At 40.0% G+C, this 26816-nt stretch overlaps 3 protein-coding genes across 5 annotated transcripts in view; 1 reads left to right on the top strand and 2 right to left on the bottom strand.

Annotated features, from left to right (window-relative positions):
- Ziz (dedicator of cytokinesis protein Ziz) overlaps nucleotides 1-12760 on the top strand; it is a 29546-nt gene extending 16786 nt beyond the window's left edge. The window contains 13 exon segments of the mRNA XM_086837153.1: nucleotides 889-1005; nucleotides 1288-1826; nucleotides 1885-2188; nucleotides 2245-3069; nucleotides 3129-4100; nucleotides 4345-5820; nucleotides 5882-6973; nucleotides 6975-7502; nucleotides 7565-7711; nucleotides 10259-10469; nucleotides 10531-10819; nucleotides 11348-11580; nucleotides 12100-12760. Coding sequence (XP_086693279.1) covers nucleotides 889-1005; nucleotides 1288-1826; nucleotides 1885-2188; nucleotides 2245-3069; nucleotides 3129-4100; nucleotides 4345-5820; nucleotides 5882-6973; nucleotides 6975-7502; nucleotides 7565-7711; nucleotides 10259-10469; nucleotides 10531-10819; nucleotides 11348-11580; nucleotides 12100-12206 — 6840 coding nt within the window. The 3' untranslated portion in view covers nucleotides 12207-12760.
- Nucleotides 7835-11352, bottom strand: LOC110182694 (uncharacterized). Its single transcript, XM_020950789.2, has 5 exons — nucleotides 11152-11352; nucleotides 8846-9918; nucleotides 8247-8789; nucleotides 8078-8189; nucleotides 7835-8017 (listed from the first exon to the last, which is right to left on the bottom strand). The coding sequence occupies exons 2-5, from the start codon at nucleotides 9856-9858 to the stop codon at nucleotides 7952-7954; spliced, it is 1734 nt and encodes a 577-aa protein (XP_020806448.2). The 5' UTR covers nucleotides 9859-9918; nucleotides 11152-11352; the 3' UTR covers nucleotides 7835-7951.
- A 15-nt stretch (nucleotides 12761-12775) lies between the features above and the next one.
- Nucleotides 12776-21542, bottom strand: LOC110182679 (uncharacterized). Of its 3 annotated transcripts, none has more exons than XM_020950766.2 (2): nucleotides 21400-21542; nucleotides 12776-13737 (listed from the first exon to the last, which is right to left on the bottom strand). In XM_020950766.2, the coding sequence occupies exon 2, from the start codon at nucleotides 13725-13727 to the stop codon at nucleotides 13068-13070; it is 660 nt and encodes a 219-aa protein (XP_020806425.1). In that variant the 5' UTR covers nucleotides 13728-13737; nucleotides 21400-21542; the 3' UTR covers nucleotides 12776-13067. The 3 variants fall into 3 exon arrangements, with proteins under 3 accessions (XP_020806425.1, XP_086693277.1, XP_086693276.1); XM_086837151.1 differs by lacking the exon at nucleotides 21400-21542 and adding an exon at nucleotides 14049-14163; XM_086837150.1 differs by lacking the exon at nucleotides 21400-21542 and adding an exon at nucleotides 13875-13993.
- Between the last annotated feature and the right edge of the window lie 5274 nt (nucleotides 21543-26816).

The following is a 26816-nucleotide window of genomic DNA, read 5'->3' as shown; positions in this document are numbered from 1 at the left end:
TACATATGTATGTGTGTGAGTGGGCGTCTATGTACGTGGATGTGTGTGCGCGGCAACTAATCTCTGTTGAACATTAAGAAATGAAAAGTTAACACCTTTCCCAATACTAATATCCAACCTTTGACAATCCTTTCACCAATGTCCCCCACAAGTGCGCAGTTAACCTTGGTTAACCCTTTCCCATGGCCTACATTGACCTGTCGCTTCCTGGCCAGGAACCAAGCCCCTAAAAACAAAAGAGAAAAAACCCAAGAACCAACACACCTTGTGTTTCAGGAAAGCAAGAAAATGACAGCACTGTCGCCTGAAATGGATATGGCCAAACGGAAGTGGCACTTTAAACCACCATGATGGCCATGTCATAGGGGTCTTGGGTTTTGGGTTGGGTCACCCACCCAAGTCGTCGTATCTTGATCATCTTGTGGCTAAAAACTAAGACGCAAAAGCTGAAAATATCCACAAATGACTGCAAAATGCTAAAATGTTAGAATGTTTAAACGAAATGAATTTGTTTATGCCGCCGAGTGGCAGACATGGAAGATATCATTACAGGGAGCGGGTCAGCAGGAGGAGGCGATGGCATCCGCTCTTTGTAATCCGGTCAAGGTCTCCTCGCTGTGGGGAGAAAAATATCCAAAGAGAGAGCGATAGAGGAGAACCCACGCCACCCATCACACAAAGTGGAAATAAATTTATGGCGTGCGTAGTACCGATAAATCTCTCAAAATCCGCCTGCATCGGGAATGGATAACATTCAGCGGGCATTACTTTTGGGGTTGTCTATTTATAGCGTCGCTCTGCTTTTACAAGTGGCGCGCATAAATTAGCAAAACACAAAATTAAGAAAACAGAATATTTCTACAATTTTCCTCTTCAATCTTTTTCCAGAACAAGCCCATGGTGGTGGAGCCAATTGACTTTGAAGCCTTTATAGCCAAAAATAAAACAGTTATCCAGAATGATCCCCAAAGGGAGCTACTCATCTATCCCGCTGACGATGTCTCCGTGAGTATAGAAATATTTTTAAATGTATTTTGTGGAAGCTAAAACACTAAAGAATTTTAAAATATGTACATGAAATGAAAGAAATTTAAATTGATAGTGGTTCTGAGAGGTTTTTAAATTAAATGTTTACTTTACACTTATTTTTAAAATGTTTCTGCATAAATTTATGTTTCTATTTTCCCCTAAAAATAATATTTTCATATAAACACTTCCACAATTGACCTTTTGTTAATATTCCATTGAAAACGTATACCAATATTTATTATTTTATTGCCTCTCCAGGAAATCATCATGCCCCGCAAGCAGCGGACCAATGCCAAGTCCGTGGCCGACCGCTTTGAGCCCCCCAATGAGGCGATAGTGTGTCCCCTGCATGGCCCCTCAATAATTGGCAATGGAAATGGCCACAGCCAGGTGAGCCGGCAGGGCAGCATCCAGTCAAATGGTAGCCTCCACAATGGCACCTCCAATGGTAACGGACACAGCAGCAGTAGCAGCAGTCTGTCCAACTCCAATGGACATGGCCAGCTCTCTAGAAAGAGCTCACAGTGTTCGAATGGTTCCTCTAGTCACAAGGATTCCTCCTATGAGTCCGCTTTGTCCTCCCTGACACTTCGTTCCCATTTGGCACAGCCAGAGGAGGTGGATGAGTATGCGGATGAGGTACATGGTGAGGATATAGTGGATGGCCAGGCGATTCATGGATCCAGAGCGGAGTGCACGCGTTTCACACGACAGGCTTTGTACACCTACAGGGCCAAGAATCATTTGATTCACTACAAATATAATGCCTACGGTGGAAATTGCCATGATCTGCCAAGGTAAATATTTAAATATTTTCCTAATAAAGCATATATTAATATAATCAATTATCTTTAGCATCTCTCCTGCTGAAGAACTGCTGGAGGAGGTATATGAAATCGATGCCGATCAGGATCGCATTGATGAGCAAATGACTCGCTCTCAGGCGGACACCATTACCAAGCAGGGATATCTACTCAAGGGACCCGATTCGGCTTCGGATCGAATGTTTGCCAACATTGGCAACAAGTCCTTTAAGCGTCGCTATTGCTATTTACGCCAGGAGATTGACGGCACCTACATTCTAGAGCTGCACAAGGACGAGAAGCAGGGCGAGGCCAAGGCCACAATAGTCATGGACTTTTGCACCGAGGTGGTGCAGGTGAGTGACACTAGAAATATCTCAAACCAACCTATATTTACGATTACCTTTTACAGAATCCCAAACGTGGCCGCTTCTGCTTTGAACTTCGCATGACAGCAGGCCACAAATCTTTCACCCTGGCCGCCGAAAACGAGCAGGACTTCGGGGACTGGCTAAGCAAGCTTTCCTCGGTTTTGGCTCAGAATCGTGCCCAGGAAGAGAAGCGGAATGCCTCGCTGGAGCGCCAGCCATCGGTGAATTCGAATCCTGGTCCCCAGCTCCAGCCTCCGACTGTGGAACCTCAAACCTTTGGCACCCTGAAGGGCTTAGATCAATCGCTGCATCCGCAGCTTATGAAGTACGGCAGGGAAACGGATCACTCTATCGCTTTGGCCAGGAGAGAGCACCGTCGTCGGTTATTTGCCTGCTATCAATCGCCAGCCAAGTCCAGTGGCAGTGACAATGTGGAGCAATATCGAGAGCACTTTGGTACACGTCTCCTGCTAACCTGCCACAACCTGCGCTTTAGACTACAGTGCGTGCCCCAGGAGGAGGCGGCTTCCGCCGGAGGCAACGAACAGCAAGTGGAGCCCTATATCACCAGTTTGGCATTGTACGATGCCAAAGCGAATCGGAAGCTAAGCGAGAACTTTTATTTCAATGTTAATGAGCCATGGGCTGCCCAACTACTGCCGAATACCCCGGTTCCATCATCTGTTGCCGGCTGTGGAGTTCCTAGAAAATCAACTGACGGTGATGAGAAGAGCACTGGCTCTCAGGCACCTCACTCTCTGTTCGACGGAGTCTCCGCAGAGTTGTTACGATCGAATCGCCAGCAATTCCAGCAGCTGAAGCAGTGCCTGCTTTCGGTTACGACCCCGCATGCGGATATATACTTGGTAAATAGTTAAGATATCAATATTTTCTGCCTATCCTAATACTATGTTCATGTTTACAGGTGGTGCGCGTGGAGAAAATCCTGCAAAGCAGCATTGCCCAGGCCGCAGAACCCTATTTAAAGGCTGGCAAGGATCCCAAGTTGGGCCAGAAGGTCTACAAAGCCGCCAAGAATTGTGCCCAGCATATTGGACATTATAGGCAACCCTTTGCCTGGGCAGCCCGACCACTCTTTAAGCAGTACAGCCATGAGTTGGATGTGAATCCGCACAAGGAGTTCGAATTTAGTCCCATTTATCGCCAGGAGTTACCCAAACTGAAGGATGATGAGTTGCTAAAGCTTTTGGTGGACTATCGCAAGCCAGAGAAGCTAAGCAAACTGACCATTATACCGGGTAGCCTGAAGATGCAGATGCAGTTCTTGGACCAAACTACGCCAAACTGTGGCTTGAGTAAATCCCTGGCTCCATTGTCCACCTTCAGTCCCAATTCCAAGCACTCGCCCACCATCGAGGTGGCGGAATTCCAAAGCCAGAGCGAACGAGAGGCGCATCCGTACACAAGTTTCTGCAATCATCTCTATGTGTATCCCCTGAGCTTGCAATTTGACAGCCAGAAGTTGTTTTCGCGGGCCAGAAACATCACCGTGGTGGTGGAGCTGCGGGACAGCGATGGAGAGTACAGCAAGCCTCTGAAGTGCATCTATGGTCGTCCTGGACAGGATCTACTGGTGTCCCAGATCGCCTGCCCAGTGCTGCATCACAATGTCACTCCAACTTGGTACGAGGAGATCAAGCTGCGTCTTCCCTTGGGTCTATTTCCGGAGCATCACCTGCTCTTCTCCTTCTACCATGTGTCGTGTAACCTGAGCAAAAAACGGGATGCACATGCTGCGTTCGAGACTCCCATTGGTTATGCTTGGCTGCCGTTGCTTCAGAAGAATCGGATTTGCCTGGAGGAGCAGCAGCTGCCGGTGGCAGCCACATTGCCGGTCGGATATCTCTCCATCCAGCCCTTGGGATGGGGCAAGGGGGTAAGTCATTGACGTTTTGTGTGCTTTGCCAAGGCCGTTCGTTCATCAACTCATGCAAATGATGTTTTGTTTCTTACCCAACACTCACCTCATTCCCATTCGACCCTCCCCCATTGGCTTGCCAACTAACCTGTGTGCTCTCTCTCTTTTTCCGTGTTCTCTTCCCTTCGCACTGATCCGCATGCTTACTGCACCCACCACCATCCTCCCCTGGCAACGCCTACAAATCCTTCCAATTTCTCAGCAGAACTGCGGTCCGGACATTCAGTGGATCGATAACCAGAGGAATCTCTATACTGTGGGCCTGCGACTGGACTCCACGGTACTCACAGCGGATCAGCATTTGCACAACTTTTTCGGACACTGCGAGAGACTCCTGGAGGGTGGCAAGACGGGAGCTGTGCCGGCGGAAACGGAAACCTGCAAGATCCTGAAGGCAGCCCATGCCATTGATATGCGATCGTTGATTAACTACTTACCAACTGTCCTCAATGAGCTGTTCACTCTGTTGGTTCATACGCAGTCCGAGGAGATTGGTCTGAATGTCATTCGTTTGATAACGAACATTATTCACTTGATAAGTGATCAGGCCAAAAGGCCGGATCTCTTGGGAGCCTATGTAAAGTATGTGTTCCATGCACCCTACTACAGCCAGCAAACGGCGAGACAGAGGACGGTGCACGGTGAACTCTGCCGGCACTTGCCCTTCCTCCTGAATCCCAGCAATCCAGACTTCCTCATCGTCAACAAGTTCATGCGCTACTCCTCGATATTCTTCGATCTGATTGTGAAGAGTATGGCTCAGCACTTGCTGGCCACAGGCAGGATTCGAATGCTGCGGAACGAGCGGTTTCCCAAGGAGTATGCCGATCGAGTGGAGCAGCTAATCAAGGTCCTGATGCCGTATATCACCACGCGGTATGAGGATCTGGGCGAGGAAACGCATCTTCTAAATCGCTCTCTGGCGAGGTTTGTGCGCCAGTGTTTGAGCTACATGGACAGAGGATTTGTCTACCGTTTGATTCGCTGCTATATGGGAGAGTTTGCACCGGGCAATGCACGGATACTCCACGAATACAAGTTCAACTTCCTGCAAGAGATTTGTCAGCATGAGCATTATGTGCCACTCAATCTGCCATTTGTACTGAATCCCAAGAATAGACCGCCAGAGATGATGCAGCACTTTACACTGTCCGAGCAGTTTTGCCGACAGCACTTTCTGTCGGGATTACTGCTCCAGGAGCTGAAGAGCAGCCTCAACGAGGTGGGTCACGTGCGGCGTCATGCTCTGGGCATCTTCAAGGATCTGCTAGCGAAACACGAGCTGGATAATCGATACCAGCAAAGGGGACAGCTATCAAGGATTGCCCTGCTCTATGTTCCCTGGCTGGGTGTTGTGATGGATAATATACACCGCATCGATGATATGTCCGAGTCCGGGGCCTGCACACCCAATGGCCATGTGTATGCAGATTCAGCTTCCTATACCAAGCGACTGAGCTGCTCCAGCAGCTATGTGTTTAGCAAGGACTCGTCCACCTTTGGATCCCTGACTTCCACGCCCAGGTCGAAGAATCGTCTCACCCTGCACTGCGATCAGCCGAGTCCGTATCGCACCTCGGTTCATATGAAGGAACACAATTACCTGGCTGCCATCGCGGGACAGCCAATTAGCAATGGAATCTCCAATCTTTCGCTTAATTCCAACACTGATTCGGGGGTAAGTTTCTGACTACATCCTCTTCTATTTCTCTACTAACGTAATTCATTTGTCTCAACAGCACTCCCAGGACACTACCACAATTGGAGCATATACAAACGGAGATGCAGATGTAGCTCTTCGAAATGGGCACAATCGCTCTGTGAGCGTAACTCACGCACAGATCCTCTCGCGCTGCGACAAGTTCAGCTCGGTGGAGAGCAAGGATCTCTTGCTGGGTTTCCTGTTCATCATTAAACATCTGTCGCAAGATCAAATGGTTGCATGGTGGCAGAACTGCAACGAGTCCGAGACCCTGCAGTTCCTCTCCATTCTGGATCTTTGTCTGCTGCAATTCCGCTATGTGGGAAAGAAGAGTGTGGTTCTCACTTCGCCAGACTCCCGAACAGGTCGCTCCGCCAAGGCTCACACGTTGCCAGCGAGAACGCAACCGCCCACGGGCTTGGAGAATGGAAACAGCCAAGAGCAGCAGCAACCGAACAGTGGAACACTGAACCAAACCCGAGAGCATCTCTTGGAAGATATTGACACTCTGGCTAGAAGCCAGTTGGCTCTTTACGAATCCAATTTGGCCACTGAGGTGGGCATGATAATCCTGGACTGCCTGGGCATGTATGTCCTGCAATTCCGACAGCTTCTAGCCGACAGTACTATCCTGCCCAAGTTGGCTCGAGTATATCTGCGATTCCTGCAACTGGGACAGTCGGAAAGGCTCTCGAAGCACGTATTTGCCGCACTAAGAGCGTTTATCAATAACTATGCCGTAGCCCTATTCAAAGGCAATGCCATGTTGTGCGGTCAGATGGTGTACGAGCTTCTGAAAGCCTGCGATAGTCGTCTGGTGGAAATTCGCCATGAATCCTGTGCCGTATTATATCTCCTCATGCGCAGCAATTTCGAGTTTAGTGGCAGGAAGGCTCTAACGCGAGTGCATCTTCAGGTTATCATATCCGTCTCCCAGATGATTGGCAATGTGATTGGGCTGAATAATGCCCGGTTCCAGGAGAGTCTGTCCATCATCAACAGCTATGCGAATAGCGACAAGGCCATGAAGGGCACTGGATTTCCCATGGAGGTGAAGGACTTGACGCGACGCGTGCGCACCGTCTTGATGGCCACGGCGCAGATGCAGGCCCATCACATGGATCCGGAGACGATTGCTAGAGCTACAGTATTCCCTGGCTAACTCGTATGCCTCCACGCCGGAGCTGCGACATACTTGGCTGGTGACCATGGCTAGGAATCATGAGCAAAATGGGAATCTCTCGGAGGCTGCCTGCTGTCATCTTCACATAGCTGCTCTGATGTGCGAATATCTGCGCTTGAAAGGTGGCTGCAGTCTCAGTTGGTCGTCCACGGCCTTTGGCAAGATCTCCAGAAATATTCCCCTGGATGAGCAAGGTCTAAAGTTAGATGCCGGTGCTCAGGACTCCCAGTACACAGAGCAAATGCTTTTGGAGCAGCTGAAGCAGTGTGCCGACTTCTTGGACCGTGCCGAAAGATTCGAGTGCCTCGGAGAGCTCTACAAGCTCATTCTGCCGATGTATGAAAGGGATCGCAGCTTCCTGGAACTGGCTCACTGCTATGAGCATTTGACCCAGGCCTACAACAAGATTGTGGAGGTTAATCGTTCGGGCAAGAGGATGCTGGGTCGCTTTTACCGAGTTGTATTCTATGGAATGGTGAGGAGCTCTTTTTCAGGAAGGGGATTTATACTTTAAATAACTTCATGTTTATATTGTAGATGTACTTCGAGGAAGACCATGCCATAGAGTATGTGTACAAGGAGCCAAAGCTGACCTCGCTAAGCGAGATATCCGAGAGACTGGGCAAGCAGTACAGGGAGAAGTTTGGAGCTGATGTGGTCAAAATGATCATGGATTCATCACCGGTAAGAAAAGTTTGAATCATAATTATTTTACTTATAGGAAAATCATAAATATTTGGGTATCTTTGGAACAAGATTTAATAACTTACATAACGTGACTGTAAAAGTGCCCGTAAAGTTAATTAATTTGTTCAATATTAAAATTTTTTATTTAAATTTTTTTTTAGGCTATACAGTTACGATGAAACACGATTTTTTGTAAGGGCACTAATAAAAACCATACAACCCATCTGCAGTGATGAATCACTTAAAGAGATATTCGTTGAAGAGCATGTCAGAGTCGCTTTCGCCGCGCAACAGGCTCATACGCTAAAGAATCATATAGTTAGTTAAAGGATCGTCATTGATTATTGATTTGTAGAAACCTACTCGCTTAACCTCCGATTGACGCATTAGGGATGTGGTGGTGCTCCTTGGTATCATACGTAGGGCGTTGCCATGTTGCTGCTTTGGATTTGGTCCCTGGGCCGCACCCTTGCACCTGGAGAGCTAGTCTTTATCAAATTTGTTAAGAGAAAATCCCTGGGAGCTTACTCACAGATGATTTAACTGCGGTTTCGACACATTGGCCGGCTGTCTTCCCTGTCTGGGCTGGCGTCCTGCCATACTGGCTTTCATGGTGCCCGCCTGCTGGCACCCCAACTCGGACTTCGGCGCTATTGCCCGCTGATAGTTCTGTTTGCGAGTCGGTGCAGGCAGGCAGGACTCCGTATGTAGCTTTCGGGCTTTCGAGCAGCTATCGGTGGCCGAGGTTCCCTGGAACTGGCCACCGCCGGACGGAAGCCGGCATCTCTGGATGGTCGTGAGTGTGGACTGGGGCATCTGCGCTGGAGTTCGACTGTATGGAGTTGCCCGGCGTGCCTGTGCTCCGTTCTGGAGGCTGGTGCCCCCGCCACGCACAGAGCACCTGGCTTTGGCCGACTTGTAGACGCGCGGAAAGGTTGTTGGCTTACTGGGGGCTATGATTGGATTTGTCGGTGTAGATGATTCGTCATTGTCGTCAACAGTCATGAGTTCAGAGCTTTGGGCACCCAACTCGGACAGCTGGTTCACCAACTGGCATCCCTCAGAGTTTTCATATCTGAAAAGGGTCAATGGTTAGGTTATATTTCTTGAAATTCTTCCCCTTAAGCTAACCTGTACAGCTTTCCCCTCACATATTCTGTGGGAGTCTCCGGTGTCACCGAATAGTTACTTTGTACCTTTGGTGTCTGGTCATGTCCATTGGACTGCGCTTCGTCATCCCCTGCATATGCTTCCACATCCGTTTCCATTTCGTTGATCGTCTGCTGAATGGAAATCGTGGCCACCGAGGCCTCGGCCGATGGTGGCGGCGGTGAGACAGCCGGCGACTGTCCACTGCAGGCCCTATTGATGTGGATCTGATCCCGGCTCACAATCAGGCCCAGCTTGCGGCACAGCTCCTTAAAGGCCTTGTGCGAAACCAAGTCCTGGTAGCGAGTGGATTCGGTGAAGGTGAAGTTTTCGAAAGCCTTAATGCCCTCGATCTGGTGCTCGATCTCAAGCTCCGTGTAGCTGCGATTGGAGCAAAGGGTGCATTTGGGGCAGATGGAAACATCTCCGCCATCCTCGTACTTCTCTCTCAGCAAGTCATTGACGCGAAAGAGGAACTGAGCCACCAGGACACTCTCTGGTCGGTTGTCCAACTTCTTGGGATCGCCCACTTCTAGCCGAAGGGTTTGACCCCTGTGGATAATCGTTTCGTTGGGATCCGGCAGCTGGAATAGTTGACCCGGCTTTTGCTTGGTGGTGAATCTCATGTTGAGACCTCGACCGCCGGGCAACAGAGTAACCGCGACCTCCTCCAGTGGCATTTGTTCATCTCCCAGCTGACTGAGGCACTCGAAGATCTGGCGGTGTACTGAATATCCATTCTCCACTTGGTTTACGGCATCCCCAACGATCTCCGGACGAGCCAATGTGGTTGTTGATGTGGTGGCCTCTGATTTAGTCTTTATGTTGATGCTGGAAATTTCCGGGGTCTGGCGATGCGAGGGAACAAACTCCATGGCATTCGGGTTGAGAGGAGAGTACTCCACCGCGGGTTGAGTTCTATTCGGGATTGGGCATTCCATATGGATCATTCCTATTGACATCCGTGGAACCGGAAAAGAAAATATGTGCTCCATAACGGACACTCAGCTGTGTCGATGTCGAATGTGATGAGCAGCCAGTGGTGTCTGCCGAAACTAGGAGTAGGAGGTCCCGAAATGTATATGAAATTTTGGAATCTTTGGAGCGGGTTTTTAGTGTTCGCTCTTCGTCTGCAGTGGGTATTGTAAAAAAGTAACAAACAATTTACTAGAAGCTAGTAGATTTGTTTTAATGTTTGAGCTACATCAGTCGAGGGTAGTAAGTGAGCAAGTAGTCGGAAAACGAAGCTCCCTGAATGTGAATGTTTCTGGAAAGGTGACTAGATGGGATCAACAATCGGGTTTTAAACTATCTCTATTTATAAGTTATCTATATTCTTTAAATTAATCTATCAAAACTGTGTATAAACTAATCTCTTGTTGCTTTTTGTTGCAGGTTAAAGTTGACGAATTGGATGCCAAGCTGGCCTACATACAGGTCACCCATGTAATTCCCTTCTTCTCCAAGGATGAACTTGATCAAAGGCTAAACGAGTTCGAGCAGAATCATGATGTGGACACATTTATGTATGAAACGCCATTCACCAAATCGGGAGCAGCTCGTGGCAGCGTGGAGGAGCAATGGAAACGCAAGACGGTCATTAAGAGTGAGTTCTCATTACACTTTCCATATAATATAATATTAACATTATGCTATTATTTCCCAAGCTCAATACTCATTTCCCTATGTCCTTAAACGTATACCCGTGAAGGCTCGCGAGATCATAGAACTGAGTCCCATCGAGGTGGCCATCGATGAGATGCAATCAAAGGTTTCAGAGCTGGAGGAGATCATTCTCCCGCCAGCCGATGTCAAGAAGCTGCAGTTGCGCCTGCAGGGAAGTGTGGCTGTGACCGTGAATGCGGGTCCATTGGCCTACGCCCATGCCTTCCTGGATGCCAAGGTGGTCAATAATTTCTCAGTTGATCGCGTTAGTGATCTCAAGGATGTCTTTCGGTAAGGCTTTTAGTTACGTAACTAAATTTGTATTATTTTTTAAAGAGGTTAGTTAAAGAAACTAGAAATAGTCATAGAAGACGCTAATCATATGTAGATGCTGCTTTCAACCGATGGATTGAATGGATAGATATAGTGGCTTTTGGCGAATTTTAAAGGAGCAAGGAATAGCCTTGTGAACTCTGGTTTTTACCAGTATGTTTACCAAGATCGAACCCTTAATTGTTTGCTTCTAATACCTACTTTGTATTTAAGATATTAGATTAACATCATTTACCATAGTTATAAGAAAGAGTAACGATAGTAGCGTATAATTTTCGCTATATACTCACCTGAGTCAAACAGCCCACAAAAAGAAAAGCTCCGTATAAAAAGAATGTATAATATATATATATGGAGTAACAATTTGATGTAAGTCAGATTCTCGTTTCGTGGCCTATTAGATTTCATAAAAATTTCTCTAAATTGGATTCTATATTTCTTTAATTTCCAATCAACATTTTATTAATCCTTATTGTCTTTTTTCAGTGACTTCATTGTGGTGTGCCAGAAGGCTCTATTCCTTAACGAGCGGATCATTAGCGCCGACCAGAAGGAGTATCATCATGTGCTGAAGGAGAACTACGAGAAGCTGTGCCAGGCGCTCAGTGAGTTGCTCGACGATGAGTCCTTCCAGCCGCTGGGCGACGATGCCGATAGCATAAATCAACGCAACAGCATGGCTTTGTTCAACGCAATCAGCGGCGCATCCCATAACTCAAGTACTGCTTAAGTTCGGCAAAACCGAAGCTCAGATATCAGATACTCAGATACAGATACACGCACATCTAACCAGAAAGCAAACGAATACCAAGTGCACACTGTATTTGAGAATAACACCAGCAGAGTGGCGTAGGCGTAACCACAACGTATTTAGTCGTAACCTAGACGTGTGTTTGGTGTTTCCTAGTTTGATGTTGAAATTGAAATTGAAATTGATGTTGAAATTGAAGTTGAACTTGTCTGGCGGCAGGTAAAGCGCAACTTTTGGGCTTTACGGTTTGATACTTGGCTAAAAGGGGGCTCGCATGTGACTAACCCAGCACGAAAATCAAACAAAAAAAACGCAAACAATACCCCTGCATCATTGTGGTGGCTATTAATCCGACCCAAAATAAACTAACCGTAAGCCTCAATGCAAAATTCTAACCAAAAACTATGTGTTTTCTGAGCTTTTTTTACCCCCCAAATGCCTTGACCATTTTGTATTAACATTTTATTTTAATTCTCCCATTTTTTAGGACCGTATTTTGTTGATCAAAATACCAGCAACCACACCCACCACCACCACCACAACAACAACCACAGTACCCACATTAATACACAGAACTCCACACAACATGCATAACCGATAATCGAACTATAAGTTCCCTAAGTTCCAGTTAACCAAGAAATCACTTGTTAATTTCTACGCCTAAACTTAAGCTTACCCCATTGATTGTTGTTAGATTTTTATGTTGAACAATTGGATTTTAAATTTCCTTAAAATGTATTTGTATATTTTAGATACAGCAAACCGAAATTAGTTGTAAATTTAGCCTGTAAACTGTATATTATTACTATTATTATTTGAACATTTGCCAGATTAATGTGCGAACCAGTTACTTTTCTAGATCGAATCTGCTAACCTTGTGTCTTCTTAAACAAACTCGAAATGGCTAAAAAATATTTGAATATTTTAAATCTATTCCTAAACCTAAAAACAAAGTTAGTTGTAATGTTGTAACAAAACTAGACGAATAAGTTCCAGCAAGCAAACAGAACTTACCAAAGTATTCAGATAATGGAAATATACCTATTAAACAGATCTGCGGATATATACAATATATATATTTACATACATGCATTTTCTAGTGAAATCGTACTAAATACAAATATACGCATTAAATGTTTAAAACAAAAACACACAGAGACGTCTTTCACTGTTGGGTTCAATTTTCGTATTTATTAACAATTTGTTTAAAATTATTTAACAATTTTGTTTATCATGCGCGGATCGACACAGAAATGTTATTCAAATTTTGGATTTTTAGAACTAAACCGAACAAACGAATGTTAGGCGCTTTGGAAGCCATCAATGTTGGATTGAACAGTCACTGAATCAATCGTCAAATCAATCAATCATCAACCAATCAATGTTCCCTTTTTTAAGGCTACATAAATATGTAAATTTTATCATCTCCATAGGGCTTAGGCTCTAGTTTAAGAATTACAAGCGGACGTTGGGGTTCCGGGAGCGGACGAAGTTCAGCAGCTCATCGGAATCCTCGCACACGAAGGGCTTGATGTGATGGCAGGCCACATCGTGCCACTTGATGCCATCGTTGTAGAAGTTGTTCAGAATGGACAGGCAGCTCTCGTCATTGCCCTGGGCAGCCTCCCTATTATCCGGCTGCGGTTGTTGGTAACCACCCGTGGACGACCAGTCACCGGTGTTCCTCTGCGAGGTGGGTCCAATCTTGGCCCCCGATCCCGACCAGAACCAACCGTTCTCATTGGGTGGCTGCAGATCGGGCCTGTCGCAACCAGCAAAGTTGCACTTCCTGCCAGAGGTCCAGATATAGCGCACATTGCCCCGGGCAATCCGCTGCTTCACAAAGTCATTCTCCTGCGGGGTCTCCAGGGAGACGGCGTCCATGCAATGCCTGCGGCAGATATTCCTAGCATCCAACCAGTCTACCTCCAGACTCCGGGTGGGAGCATGCTCCCAGCTGAAGAAGTACGAGTGGGAGACACCCCGGGCATCCCGGTAACTGGCATGACGCACTCGGTTCGCACAGCTCCTGGGATCCGGCAGAGCCAGACGACGCTGGGCCAGGGCCATGGTGGCGCTCAGTGCCAGCAGCAGCAGGGCACGCAGCACAGACATATTTGGAGAGCTAAAAAATAAGGAATAAAATATAAAAATAATTTAAAAATAAATATAAACAATTAAATGAAGCTTTCTTATAGTTTCTTATATAATTCAACATTTTAAAATGAAGAAATAAACACGGAAAAACACATATTTAAATACTTTAATCTATTTCTTTGTCAGAAATCAAGGAATATTTATATTTTAAAGGTATTCCTATACCAATTACACCACAGCAACAAATCTCTACTGATTTAACCCGCTAAGCTCGGCGTAAAACTGTTTAGAAAAATTCGATTTTAACTCGAAATCGATCTGATTTTACTTTGGCCCCACCCAAAAACCCATTTCCGCTTGGATGATTCGCTTTTTGGGATTTTTTTTATGCAAAATCAGTGATTGGAAATGCTTTGCACCGATTTTGATCAATTTTGAGTGTGTTTTGTATATGGAATTTGTCGCTTACAATTGTCATTTTGCACAATTTGATTCCATTTCGTCTAATTAAGTAGTTTTCCATTTGCAAAGAGGGGCCTTCAACCTGGTTTCTATTTCGTAACGTGAGAATTGTTCCCCTCACAACAGAGACTCAACTTGGCAACAGTTTATATTATGATGCATCATAGTTAGTACCCTATGCAAATGGCTTTATTGTTTTTATATTTGTAAATAAAAAAAAGAATTCAAAATTTAATTAAACATGAAAATTGTATGCAAATTTTTATGGGTCCATTGATGGACGACAACTGGTTGTTCTGGCAACTAATCAAAATTACATCTTATATAAATTATCGACTTGCAATCAGGTCCGGATTTAAATTAGCTGATCTCAGCTGGAGGGAATGACTTAAACGCGTGCTGAAATCTAAACAAAAAGACTTAATTATGTCTAACTAAATGAGAAAATCGGTTAAAATAAATTACTGATGATTGGAATTGATTTGAACGATAGAAAATTGGGTTACTATTAATTTAGCGAAGAAATAAATTTACTAAAATTATGATCCTGATCCTGATAATAAGAAAATTTGCAGCAAATGTTTTCATCAGATATTTAATTATATTTAATCTGTTTTTTTTTTTTTAATAAAAATGTTATCTAATGATTGAACTTATAAAGTTAATGTTTAGTTGTTTATTTAGTCAATTATAGTAATAAATTTTTGAACTATTTTAAATTAAGTGTTTCGGTATGATAAATCTTATAAATATATTTCTTGCTACTTTTTAGATCTTGCTAGATAATTCAATCATAGAATAAATCCTTTATATATTTCAAACAAAATGTTTTATTATAGTAAATCTGTCTAGAAATTTAATCATAGAATAAATATATATTTCAAATAAAATCTTTCGGTAAATAAATCTTTCTTATATATATTTTTCTTTATATTTTTTTGATCAAGAATATTGCGAGTTTGTTTGTTGAAACTAGTTATAAATAGTTAAAATATAAATCATATAAAAAGGGTAAATGCTTATATAATTTTATGCCTGACAAGTGCCTTAAGATTTTTGTAAATTTATGGAAGAAATAATATATTCAGCTTTATTTTTTTAGAATTGGTGTCCTGAAATGATTATTTTAAGAAGAAAGAATATTTAACACATTCTGTTTTTTAGAGTTAGTATCCCGAATTCTGAAAACGGAAGCGTAAAATATTCTTTCAAATCCTTGTATCTAAAAGCTAATATATATGGTTAACCCAAGTTTTTTATTACAATTTAAAAACTAATTTCTATTAAATCAATCAACCTAAAAGTTGAATTAAGCGAAATACCTTTTATTTTCCCAGAATCAATAGCATTTATGGCTGACCTTAATAAAAAGTTACCAAACCGTAACTGACCTAGCCCAAAAAAGCAAAAAAACCTGACCTAGCCAAAGCCAAGGAACTCCCCAATTCCACTCTCCTCTCGTTGGGAACCATTCCACATGCTATGCCCATCCATTAGTCGGAGGCCAATACACTGGCTCTGGCTCTGTATTTCTGGCTCAAACAGAGTTTGTCTTGCGCATACCAAGCGGTGAAATACTCGCAGTTAATGGAGAAAGTTGCCCGAGTTCGGGGCTTCGTCCATGGTCATGCATTACTCATGTGTATATTGCCGGATCGGTCGCCCTGGCCAATATTCAAAACTCTTCCGCCTGATAACAACAAATTTGTCGTCTTCAGTTTTGGCCACGCGCAATTGCATGTGCTTTTATTGTTTATTTGTATTTTTTGTTCCCCTTCTTTTTCACGGCTTGTAAATTTTGTAATTTGAATTTCCGTTGCCTCATTTGCTCTTCCTATTTAAGGTGTATGTATACAGGTATTTTTTTTACCTCTGCTAATTGCCGTGGGTAAGGGCATTGGCAGCCGTTGAAATATTTCCGAACCAATTGTCTTCGAGCACTTGGCGGAGCTCTCATTTTTGTCTCATTTGGTTTTCTTTTTTATGTTTTTTTTTTGTTTGAGATTTTGGGTCTCGTTTTCTTCGGTTACATAATATTTTCTTTTATTGAAGGCTTCAATGCAAGGCACTTGAAAATATAAATTGTGGGAGAAAGGCATTTTTGCTTTGATGGCTAAATGACTAATGATGATTTTAGGCTCTTTAAATGTTCATCTCTTTTATATAATTCACCTGTGTGCGGCGTGCAAAAAGCAACCTTCAAAACGTGCTCAATAGCCAAATAAATATTACAAAATAGCAAAAGCAAGAAAAAATATAAAAAAAGAGCAGTCGAAATCTTTGTTTTTCCAAGCACACATCTGTGCAGCATTCCGACTTCGAAACCTGTGTTAGATAATTAATTCCAAGCCACTTGTACGTACTTGTGCTGGCTTCGTGGTTGCATCTGCCAAACATTATTTTTTCTTGTTGTTTATACATTTTTTTAAACCCCTCCCACCATCCCATACATGGCAATTAATCTCCAGCTTATACATTACATTTTACAGCGATCTGTGCTTGGCTTAAGCCAACTGTTTTTTTTATTTTACCAGATTTTTCCTCATAGATTGCAGGCAAATTTTATTTATGTATCACGCGCCTCCTCGAGCATATTTTCAGGTGAAGTAAATGGCTAAAAAATTGTCATTAGCTGCTCAGAGCGGAACAGGTGTCTAAATCTTGTGAAGAAGTGTGTATGGGTTCAAAAAAAAAAAAAAAAGAGTTACTAAACTATTTGCCAATCGAAAATTTTTAGGAGAATTTCGCCTTAGGCAAATGGTTTTCGATTAATTAAAATGGGTTTTAAAATGTATATAAATATTGTAATATATTTTTACTATTAATTTTTGATATTTTAAGATTTTTCTTCATTTATTTTTAATACAAAATTCCGCAGCTACCAGCACATTTTACGGCTTAATTATCTTTCATAAAATAAGTAAGAATGTTAAGATAAAAAAGTATCTTTGGTATAGAATTTCAAAGCATAATTCAATTATCTAAGAATTTGTAAACATTTTGCATTACTAGAAACTCTTAACACATATGAGAAGCTTCTATAAATATCGTCATGAACTTACTTATAACTTGTTACTCAAATCTCAATATGGTATTTCATTTTATGGCTTTAAGAACATTGTTTCCACATTAAAACTTAATCATAAATAAAACCTTTTCCTGTACTTTTCTTAGATATTTTACCATAAATTTTAACAATGTGAATACACCATAAAAAATGCAATTAAAAACTTGTTAAAACTTTTCTAACTTGTGTCTAAGTGCCCTGTGTAATTTAATGCTAGAAACCTATATTTATTTATGCTTTAATTTACTAACTTTAAACTAAAGTCAATATGACTATTACCTGTCATTTTCAGTTAGTTATTATACCATAAATACATTTAACCTTTATACTCTTTTAAAATAAATTACAACAAATGCATTTAAAAACTTGTAAGAACTTGTCTCTATAATAGTTTATATGTTAAATCCTGTATATGTTTATACTTAGATAGATTTTCTTTACCTTAAATATAACTATGACCTTTACTTTTGATTTTTATACCTTAAACACAAAGCCTTAATACTTTCTTAAAAAGCACTATAAGAACTTTTCTAGCTTCTCTTTTATAACCCCTCCTCTATAATTTAATGTTAGCTACCTAGATCGGCCTTTGCCATTTCCTGTTAATTAGAAATCAATCGATAAGCAGGCATTTCTCTAGAGAAACCATCGAGAAACTTGCACTTGCATCTCGTTTCTAGAACGAAGACCAAGACGGGTTTCTGGTTTCTGATTTCTGATTTCTGATTTCAAGCAACGCCTCGCCGTGGAGCGATGACAGTAATTATTAAGAAGACGGACTTGCCAGGTGCTGCTGTTGCCACTGCTGCTTCTGGCCAACTTGATGGCCAGTTGGAAGCCACAAAAGCCACCTTGATGCATCAACATAAAGCCCCCATTTAAGGCAGTCTCTGTTTTAATGCTAATTAGAATGGATTGCGATGTCCATCCGGGCATTGGGTCAAGTGACTTGACCTCTTTCGGGGGGAATCTAAAGGGAGCAGGATGCTGCTGTCGTTATGAAAGTTTCACGCGGATGCATCTGCGAAACGGTGGCGACGCTTTAATTGCCACTGCCTGGGTCTGGTCTTGGCCAGATCTGGTCTGGCCCGAAGAAGAAGCCGCTGGCCGCCGAGAGCAGAGTAAACAATATGCAGAAAAACTGGACAGACGGTAGAAGAAAGTCTGTCAACGGCGGAGGCCAGTTTGCGGAGCAGACAGGCCGAAGGAGCATTACTTTTACTGGTCAGCACCTGCGACTTACTGGTTTTTTACTCGGATGAGCAAAACACAAAAATGCCACAGACAAGTGCACTGTCAGCGCTGCAAACAATAACAATGAAGCGAAATGATAGTGAAAATGGTCATGTTTCTTCGTACGTTTTGGTCATCGCATAAATATGTATTTATATGTATGTTCAGGCCATATCAATAAATATTGACAGCGCGTCAGGTGGAAAAAAAATACGAGGAGGAGGAGGAGGAGATGGTGGAGGAGTTTACTGGAGGGAGGGGATAGTAAGAGGTTCAAGCTTGGAATCTTCTCAGGTGTCTGGGCATCTTCACTTTCATCTGCTTGGCCAGGTGCTAATGAATTGCCCAAATTGATGGTTGGTCACATAAACAAGCCGGTGGGAGAAGGGAAAATATTTTTAAAAAATTCGAGGAAATACACACTGTCGTCAGAGCATAATTATAGAATTTTCGAAAGAAATATCAACTAAATATTTAAATCTTAAATGTTTCTGGTTAATCTATTTTGTTATTAAACTCCAATTAACTTTAACTATTATTATTCAAAAAATTTGATAAAATATGTGTATTTTTTATAATTCAAATTTCATTTACCTAACTTTACTTTTTGCACTCATTTAATATACTTCAATTTTTCAAAATTCTGGCTTCCCAAGAGTTATTAAATAAATAAATATTTTGTCAATATTCCAATATACAAATACATTAACTTCAATTTTGCACTTAGTATCTTTACATAAGATAATTTAATACCACATTTAATGAAGTTTTGAATGCCAAAACAAACGCAAATTATATTTAATGACTTTTTCCTTCATTTAAGATCTTAAAATGCATGGAAAAAGAAATAACTATAAGAAAATTATAAACAATATGAAAATTTTATCAAAATCTATTAATTGTATAAATATTTATGCAGTTTTAATTAATAAAACATAACTCGAAATGTATTTAAAGGCCTAAAACTTTAAGTTCAAATCTTAGAATCTATTAAAGATAACCCATTTAAAATTGTAATCCACTTGCTCAACACTGCTTAAATTGTAAATATAATATTGAGTGCTCAAAAATATAATTTATATCATATATAAATATACACCTAAATTATGTCAAAAGATAACTGAGTGCCCCTTTTTTATTTCCCCATTTTCCAACCCATAATCAAAAACATCAAAATGGAAGCTGTAATAAATTCAGAACTGAAAATTGTCACTCATCTTGAAGAAGTATGAAATTAGCATATGTAAAACCAGAAATACATTCGCAAAAAAAAAAAAAAACAGGGGGGCGGAGAAGACACGCCCATGGGCAATACTAACTTTCCTTTAAAGAGAATCCATCCAAAAGAGTGACAGGAGAAGCCCAGAGAGATTTGGTTTTCTTTACTTTTTTTTTTGCTGGTTGACAGTAAAGACTTTCCCGCATTCCGCGGAGATAAATTATTTTGTTGTCAATTGGAGACGGAATCGTGACTGGTGATTTCTACTTTGGAATTTTCAAAGATTGCAGACTTGGATGCTGCCGCTGCAGTTACTGCAAGTCCTCCTCCGCAATTGCCATGAGAAGTGGCATTGAAATTGTTTAAACTGGTGACCTATCACATCGCTGAGATTTTAAATAACCATTCAGTGGCGGCCTATCAACTTTGCCTTTATTGCCAGCCATTAAATATTATTGACTTTACGACCCCAAAAGATATTCTGCAGCCAAAACAGTAGGAGGTGCCTGACATTTTTGGTAATTACTGTCTAAATATTTGCATGTTGCTACTGCTTTTGCTGCTGGAAAATTAGATTTTCCACTCATTTGCACTGCCACATATTGCGTAATCTTCTGCTTCAATGCATGGCCCTGGGTGGCAAGTGGGCGAGAAAAACAGGCCAAAACGAGGGCATGCTTGGTAATAAAAATTAAAAAAAGAACAACAAAAATAGAGTAAATGACGAAAAAAGAACTCCATCATTGTTGGCTTTACTAACAACATTTTTCACACTGCTTGCCTTGCTCTTCAAACTGACAGAATGCATTGTGACGGAATTTTTTCAGTTTGGTTTCTACAGAACTCATTGGAGAACAAATTATTTATCACTGTCAGTCAAAAAAAATAATATTCTAAGTCATGCTTAAGTTGGCAATAAGTAAAAATTATGTGCCAGCTGTTGGGCTTTATTTATGTTTTGAAACCTAGCTCTATAGTTAATAGCTATCCTTTGATTTTGGAAAAAAGAGTGCAAATTCTGGTATCTATTTGATGTCTTTATTCAGATTTTAATAAAGATTTTAAGCCTATTAAATCCATTTATGAATTTTATAAATAGAATACCAAGAAGACTTTGGTGAAACATAATTTGATTTTATAAAATTAGTTTATTTCTATTATTGTATTATATTATTGTGTTTTCAACTTCAACTTATGCATCCCTTATTTTTAAGTTTTGCGTAACCCAGTTTATAAATATATTTTTAATATAGTATCTCATTCAAAATTTTTATTGAAGGTGTCAAATTAGACTTCTAAGAGTTATACCTTTTTTCACAAAAACTTTTTGAGAATTTAATAGAATACTTTTGAAAAATACATAATTAAAATACCTTTTCCCAAATGTTTATATTACTAATTTGTTTAAAAAAACCTATTAAAGGTTCAGGTATAAAAAGATAATAAAAAATGCTACTAACAGAGATTCTATATAAAAAGCCAAAACTAAAATTTGAAATTTGAAATTATTTTAGAAACAAAAACTGTAATTCTACAACTGACCCACTTAGCAAAGAACACAAAACACAATTACTACTCAGAATAAAAGACACAAAACAATTAAAATGATCAAATAATTGTTTTCATTTTCTTAAATATAACTTTACACACTTATTTTTTACAGTCACTTGGTCCTTAAAGGATATGAGATTGTGATGTATGATAATCACCTTTTAGATTGATGCAAAACGACACGAACGGAGCTGAAAGAACTCGAAATCCAACTGAGGTTGTGGTACTTTTTTGCTTGTGGGAAAACAACCGCACACAACGGTTAACTTTTACCAACTGAACGCACTGACGATCTTGCCACGGTTTATAGCCTGTCCCCAAAAAGCAAAAACAAACCAAAACGAGTAAAAAAAAACAACTAAAACCGTCATCGTTGTCTGAGGTTCGAACACGTTCGAATGTGATGGCTCAAACTCGGAGGGGGCTTTGGAGGCTTGGCTTAAACGGGGCTTGGTTATTTGATGTTTTTAGTGGTTTTTATTTTAAATTTCAGCCGTAGATGTGTTGCATTCGATGGCTAATTGAGTTTGGGGGCCGTAAATCGACAGTTGCGGCTACTGTTGCCATAAATGTGTCACTGGGCTACTGGTTTTCGGCTTAACTTGGCCCGAAGCTGCAGTTTGAGTGCATCTTCTGCAGCTTCGAACATGTTCGCGTTGCAAGTTCGTTGCCTGAGTCTTTTGTTTTGCTTTGCAAACTCTTTGTTGCTTTTGTTGTTGTCGTAAAAAAGTGTGAAAAGCCATCGATAACCGTTACAAGCTTTGTTTAAAGAAATGATTATGCATTTGTGTTTGATTTTATTTTAATTGCCTTGAGTTAAGGCGAACCCCCGCGGCTTTAAATTTAATTATTGTCATAATTTTCTTGTATTTTTTGTGATTTTGTACAATACACTTATGTAACAATTGAATATTTTTCGGACAAAGCAAAACGGTGTCAATAAAATCAATGGAGATACAAATTGCTTCCGGCACAATTTGCTCATCATTAGCCGAAAAGGTGTTGGAGAAGCAACAGCAAAGAAATAGTCAAAATAAGTAAATAAATACTCGGGCTTAAATGGTTTAAAAATTAATTTTTTTTTTTGTGGGCCTACTACACTCGACTTGATTAATGTTATTTTTCTGATTTGCCTAATGAGAGCACAAGCAAACAGCAGCAATAATATTCATTAATTTTCATTGTGCTGCGGCCCAAAAATATTGCCTAATAATGTTGCATTTTTTAGAGCTGAAAACTCCAATGCTTTTCGAGGTGCTCAAGTTCACCCCTACAAGGCGATTCAGCTTCTGATCTGTACCAAGTGTCCTCTCACGCACCTCGAGCGCATCTTCAAATTGCATCTCGAGCAAATGCATAAAACATGAAAATATACATATGGCAGCAATCGTTGGGAGGTCGTTCAGTAAATTAAATTTAATTGCATTTTTCACAAGTGCCAAGTGCGGTGAAGTGGCTGGCAGACAACAACTTCAAATCGATTCGCAATCACTTCACAATTTGCCAGTACATCGCTGCTGTGCATCATCTTTTTATAGTTTACCCTTGATTTAAAGAGTTAGTTAGTTAATTAATAATAATATGAAATACATAAAGATCCCTCTGCTTATAGCTTAAATAAAATGCCTTTTATAAGGTTCCTCCTCAAAGAATTTTCGGAATTTTTGTGAGGCACATTGCAAAGTAAAGGTATAACTCTATATCTGCCTTCTAGAGATCTCAACAATTTCCTAATCTCTCAACACTGATCTCTAACTTTATTGCAATATAATACTAAATAATTATTTGATTAAACAATTAAATATTAAAGCTTAATTATGAACACAATCTCAATTTTCTGCACAGCGAAGCATACGATACAGTTTACTAATTGATTCAAGTCCAACTTAGTGTATTTTGAAGTTCGTGCCTCCAAATGATGCCTGCATTTCTTGATTTTGTTTGTGACTTTGAACGCATTTGCCTAAGTGATTTATGCATCTCGAATATCCGAAACATCCGATCTCGAAACTGAAGTCGGAGCAGTCGGAGATGTGTGAAATCATTAAGTGCGAACAGCGCCAAATGATTGGAGCCCCGAACTTGAACTTGAAGAACGCTGACTGGCAAAAGGCCGTCGCACAAAAAAACAAATAATAACACCCGAAAATAAACGAAATATATGGATAGACAATCCGAAAGGCATATCCATGGCTGTGGCTGCAATTAGATCTGCACTCCATGCTCCATGCCCCATACTCCGAATGCGAATGCGAATGGGTTACCCAGAGGCGAGCAACAATTAAAAATAGGTCTCGACGGCGGAGCAACAATAAAAAATTAAAACTCCGCTTACCGCTTACCATGAAGTTAAGTACGAGAGACCTTAGGCGTCATGGATATATAGCGTTTGTAAAAGCATTACAGTGGGGACTCGGAATGGTAGACTATTTGTGAGTCTATATAATAAATTATATGAATAAAACTGAAGATTACTAATTCCAATTCCAATTCTCTAGAAGGTTGCTTATCTTCTTGTTAAAAGAAAATTATAGATCAAAAACTATATAAAATCAAGTTAAGTATTTAATATTTTTTTAGAAAGACCCAAAGATTATCTACCTTTAAAGCTTACAATTCGGATAGTAACATAAATCAATCAAGCCAAGCTAAGCTAAAAATACATTAATTTTAATTCGGAAAGCTTTCCTATGTTTATTTTTATTAGGTTAATAAATCTGCAAGCTCTATTTGAAATTTAAAAAAATTGAAATTTTCATAAATTTTTAACAATTTTAACGATGTAACCCCCTTATCATTTTTTGTAAAAATTGAAAAAAAATAAATTTGAAAATGTATTTTTCAACCGGATATGGCTAGATCGACTCGACTATCAATGCTGATCAATAATATATATGATTTATAGGATCAGAAATTAATCCTTCGCTGAGAATTCATTCATTTGACTAAAATTTGATAATTTATTATAGCAAATACTACTACTTCTAAATTTATTTATTAGTTTAATTATCAAAACAAATAGTTCAAGTTTTATAATCGTACAAATTCTTATAGCTTCAAGCTTAGACTTCTTATTACCTAACAGTTTCTTAATAATTATCTGAAATAAATCTTAAATCCTGAATTTTTTCAAATTTTCCTAGAAGATCCTTGATTATCATAAGTTCATTCTACCGAGTGTAGCTAGTATATATAAATACTGATATTTTATGGCCCTCAGCAATGGCTCACGAATGGTGTGGGACTGTGATTTTCCATTGCCTGCAATTTCACTTTCCTTTGCCACACATATCTCACGAAATTGGCAACAAAAGTCAACAGCCAAAATCCCACGCAGCCTCAGTGCCACATACTCATAATTGGGTCGCTTAATCTATCATTTGACATCAACCATCCCAAAACTTTTTAATTACAATTGGGTCTCATTGTTTGAGTAGCGATTGCTTACGCAATATTCGCATTGCGTGGCCAAGATTGCCAAGAGGAAAGTCAGTCATCATTAGATTGACATAAAAACTCTTTATCGACTTGAAGAAATGCTTGTAACAAAACAAAACAAAATGGGTTTTATGTTTTATTTTGATTGAGTGGCATTCACAGGGCCTAAGTATGTGGTTACCTTTTCAAGTACAGATGGCTTAGCATTAAATAAAACTTTAATTTACTGTATTATAAAATGTAACTCAGGGGAACTTTCTAATTGAACTAATTTAGAGGTAGGAATTAATAGTTTTGTTGAAAATAATAAACCAAACAACAAAGCAAGTTAAAGAAATATATCTTAAGATTATTAGGTACCATTGTAATATATAATATAATTGTATACATTGTATACAATTTCAAAGAAAATAAATTAACTAAATTAATATTTTTTAGTTAATTTATTTTTTTTTATTTTCCATCATTTCATAATTATACATTAACTTTTCCAACTCCTCTTAACTTTTCCACAAACTTTGCTTCACTTTAAATGACTTATTCTGGACAATACATAAACATATACAATTTTGATATCAGGGACAGGTGAAGTCTTGGGAAAATTGTTGTCTGTTGTTTGAAAAGAAGTGCGGGCACAAAGCGTAAACAATGATAAATTACAATAACATAACATAATTAACTTTTGGGCTGATGCTAATTAACTTCTTCTTTTCCTCTCGGCGAATGAATGCAGAAGATGTCGATGGCTTTTTGGGCTTTATATATGTTTATATTTCTTAGAGGTTACCATAACCCAGTGACTGACTTTGACTGCTTACCGCATCACGTGGCGTCGGCACCTTGGGGTTCTGTAAAATACATAAAAAACCAAAAAAATTCAAAACTATTTCGCCACTTTTCGATGGCCAAAATGTCAGAGGTTCGCTATTTTTGGTCAGCCAACGATTATCCAAAGCATTTTCCACCATCAACCAACATTTAATTCATTTATGTGTGGTTATAAGTATATTTTTTGTAGTCTCTTTTTTTGTCAATTGAGGAAAGCCTTCATCGTTTTTTGGCCCTGAAATAAATTCGCATCAAATCGCTTGGAATCCAAAATTGTACAAATAATTGTTTGGTTCATTTCATTTTTGGTCAAGGGAAAAATGTTTGCTTCGTTTTTTGTTTGTTATATTCATTTTTGGCATAATATTTATTTAGGTAAGCTGATATTATGGTCATTGTTTTTCTTAAATTGAATAAATATATTTAAGTTTTAAAGCGGATATTGAAGAAATATATTTTTTGATTAAATAAAACTGACAACGATTGGATATATTTAAGAGGTTGATTCAAGCGATAAGTTTAATGATATTTGTCAATGTTTTTATATAATTATTTAAATTTTTATGCATAATACAAGAATAAACAATACAATATACAAATTGTATTGTAAAAAAAACTAATTAATACTAATATAATTTTAACTGAAAACTCAGCACACTTTCTGCATTTCTTTTCCTTTTCCCAAAGCCCTAATATTTATTTAATTTATTTGCAAATTCCCCCATTTTTGCATATATGTAAAAAGTGTTGGCATTGCGTAGCACGTGTGTGAATAAATAAACAAAAAAGTTTAATCAAATCTTTGAATTTGTTTATTGCCGGCGCCATTGTCAGAAATATGAGCTTGCTGCCAGAATATTTTTGTTTTGGGGGGAAAAACAAAACCAAAGCAGACTCTCTGCCACTCTGTTATTGTTTTGACTGGCATTTGCTGAAGTGTTGTTAGCCAAATTGTGCGACAAAAATTCTGAGCCAGACATGTGATTAAATGCAAAAAAGCACGATGCAGCAGCTGAGCTGAGCTGAGATGGAAACTGGAAGCTGGGAGCTCATTAAACCGGAGGAGGGGAATCCGTTGTGCAACCTCGTTTGCATTGTTAACTTTGCCGGCGAAGTAGTTGAAGATGATGGTCTCCGGGTTTGTTGTCTCTTTGGGATATGTTTTTTTTTTTTTGTTTTGCAAAGATTTGGTAATGTGGATTTGTGTATTGCATCTGCTGCTACTGAGCTTTCGTTTGGCTTTCGCAATAATTCAACCCGTGAAGGCATCATAAAAAGGAGTTAAATAAGTTCTGGTTTGAGTAACTGG

The sequence above is a fragment of the Drosophila serrata genome, unplaced genomic scaffold (genome assembly GCF_035046125.1).
Source record: "Drosophila serrata isolate PLE 108 unplaced genomic scaffold, ASM3504612v1 contig_302, whole genome shotgun sequence".
In the NCBI taxonomy this organism is placed as follows: domain Eukaryota; kingdom Metazoa; phylum Arthropoda; class Insecta; order Diptera; family Drosophilidae; genus Drosophila; species Drosophila serrata.
The sequence above is the reverse complement of the archived record's forward strand: the minus strand, read 5'-3'. Positions and strand labels throughout refer to the sequence as shown.

What these genes read in the sequence shown, in the direction of transcription:
- LOC110182694 (XM_020950789.2), bottom strand. Translation starts at nt 9,858, where the DNA reads ATGGAGCACATATTTTCTTTTCCGGTTCCACGGATGTCAATAGGAATG. An exon ending in AAACCGCAGTTAAATCATCT is followed by an intron (nt 8,190 to 8,246) that starts GTGAGTAAGCTC and finishes CTAGCTCTCCAG; the next exon opens with GTGCAAGGGTGCGGCCCAGG. An exon ending in GTCAATCGGAGGTTAAGCGA is followed by an intron (nt 8,018 to 8,077) that starts GTAGGTTTCTAC and finishes ATGATTCTTTAG; the next exon opens with CGTATGAGCCTGTTGCGCGG.
- LOC110182679 (XM_020950766.2), bottom strand. Translation starts at nt 13,727, where the DNA reads ATGTCTGTGCTGCGTGCCCTGCTGCTGCTGGCACTGAGCGCCACCATG.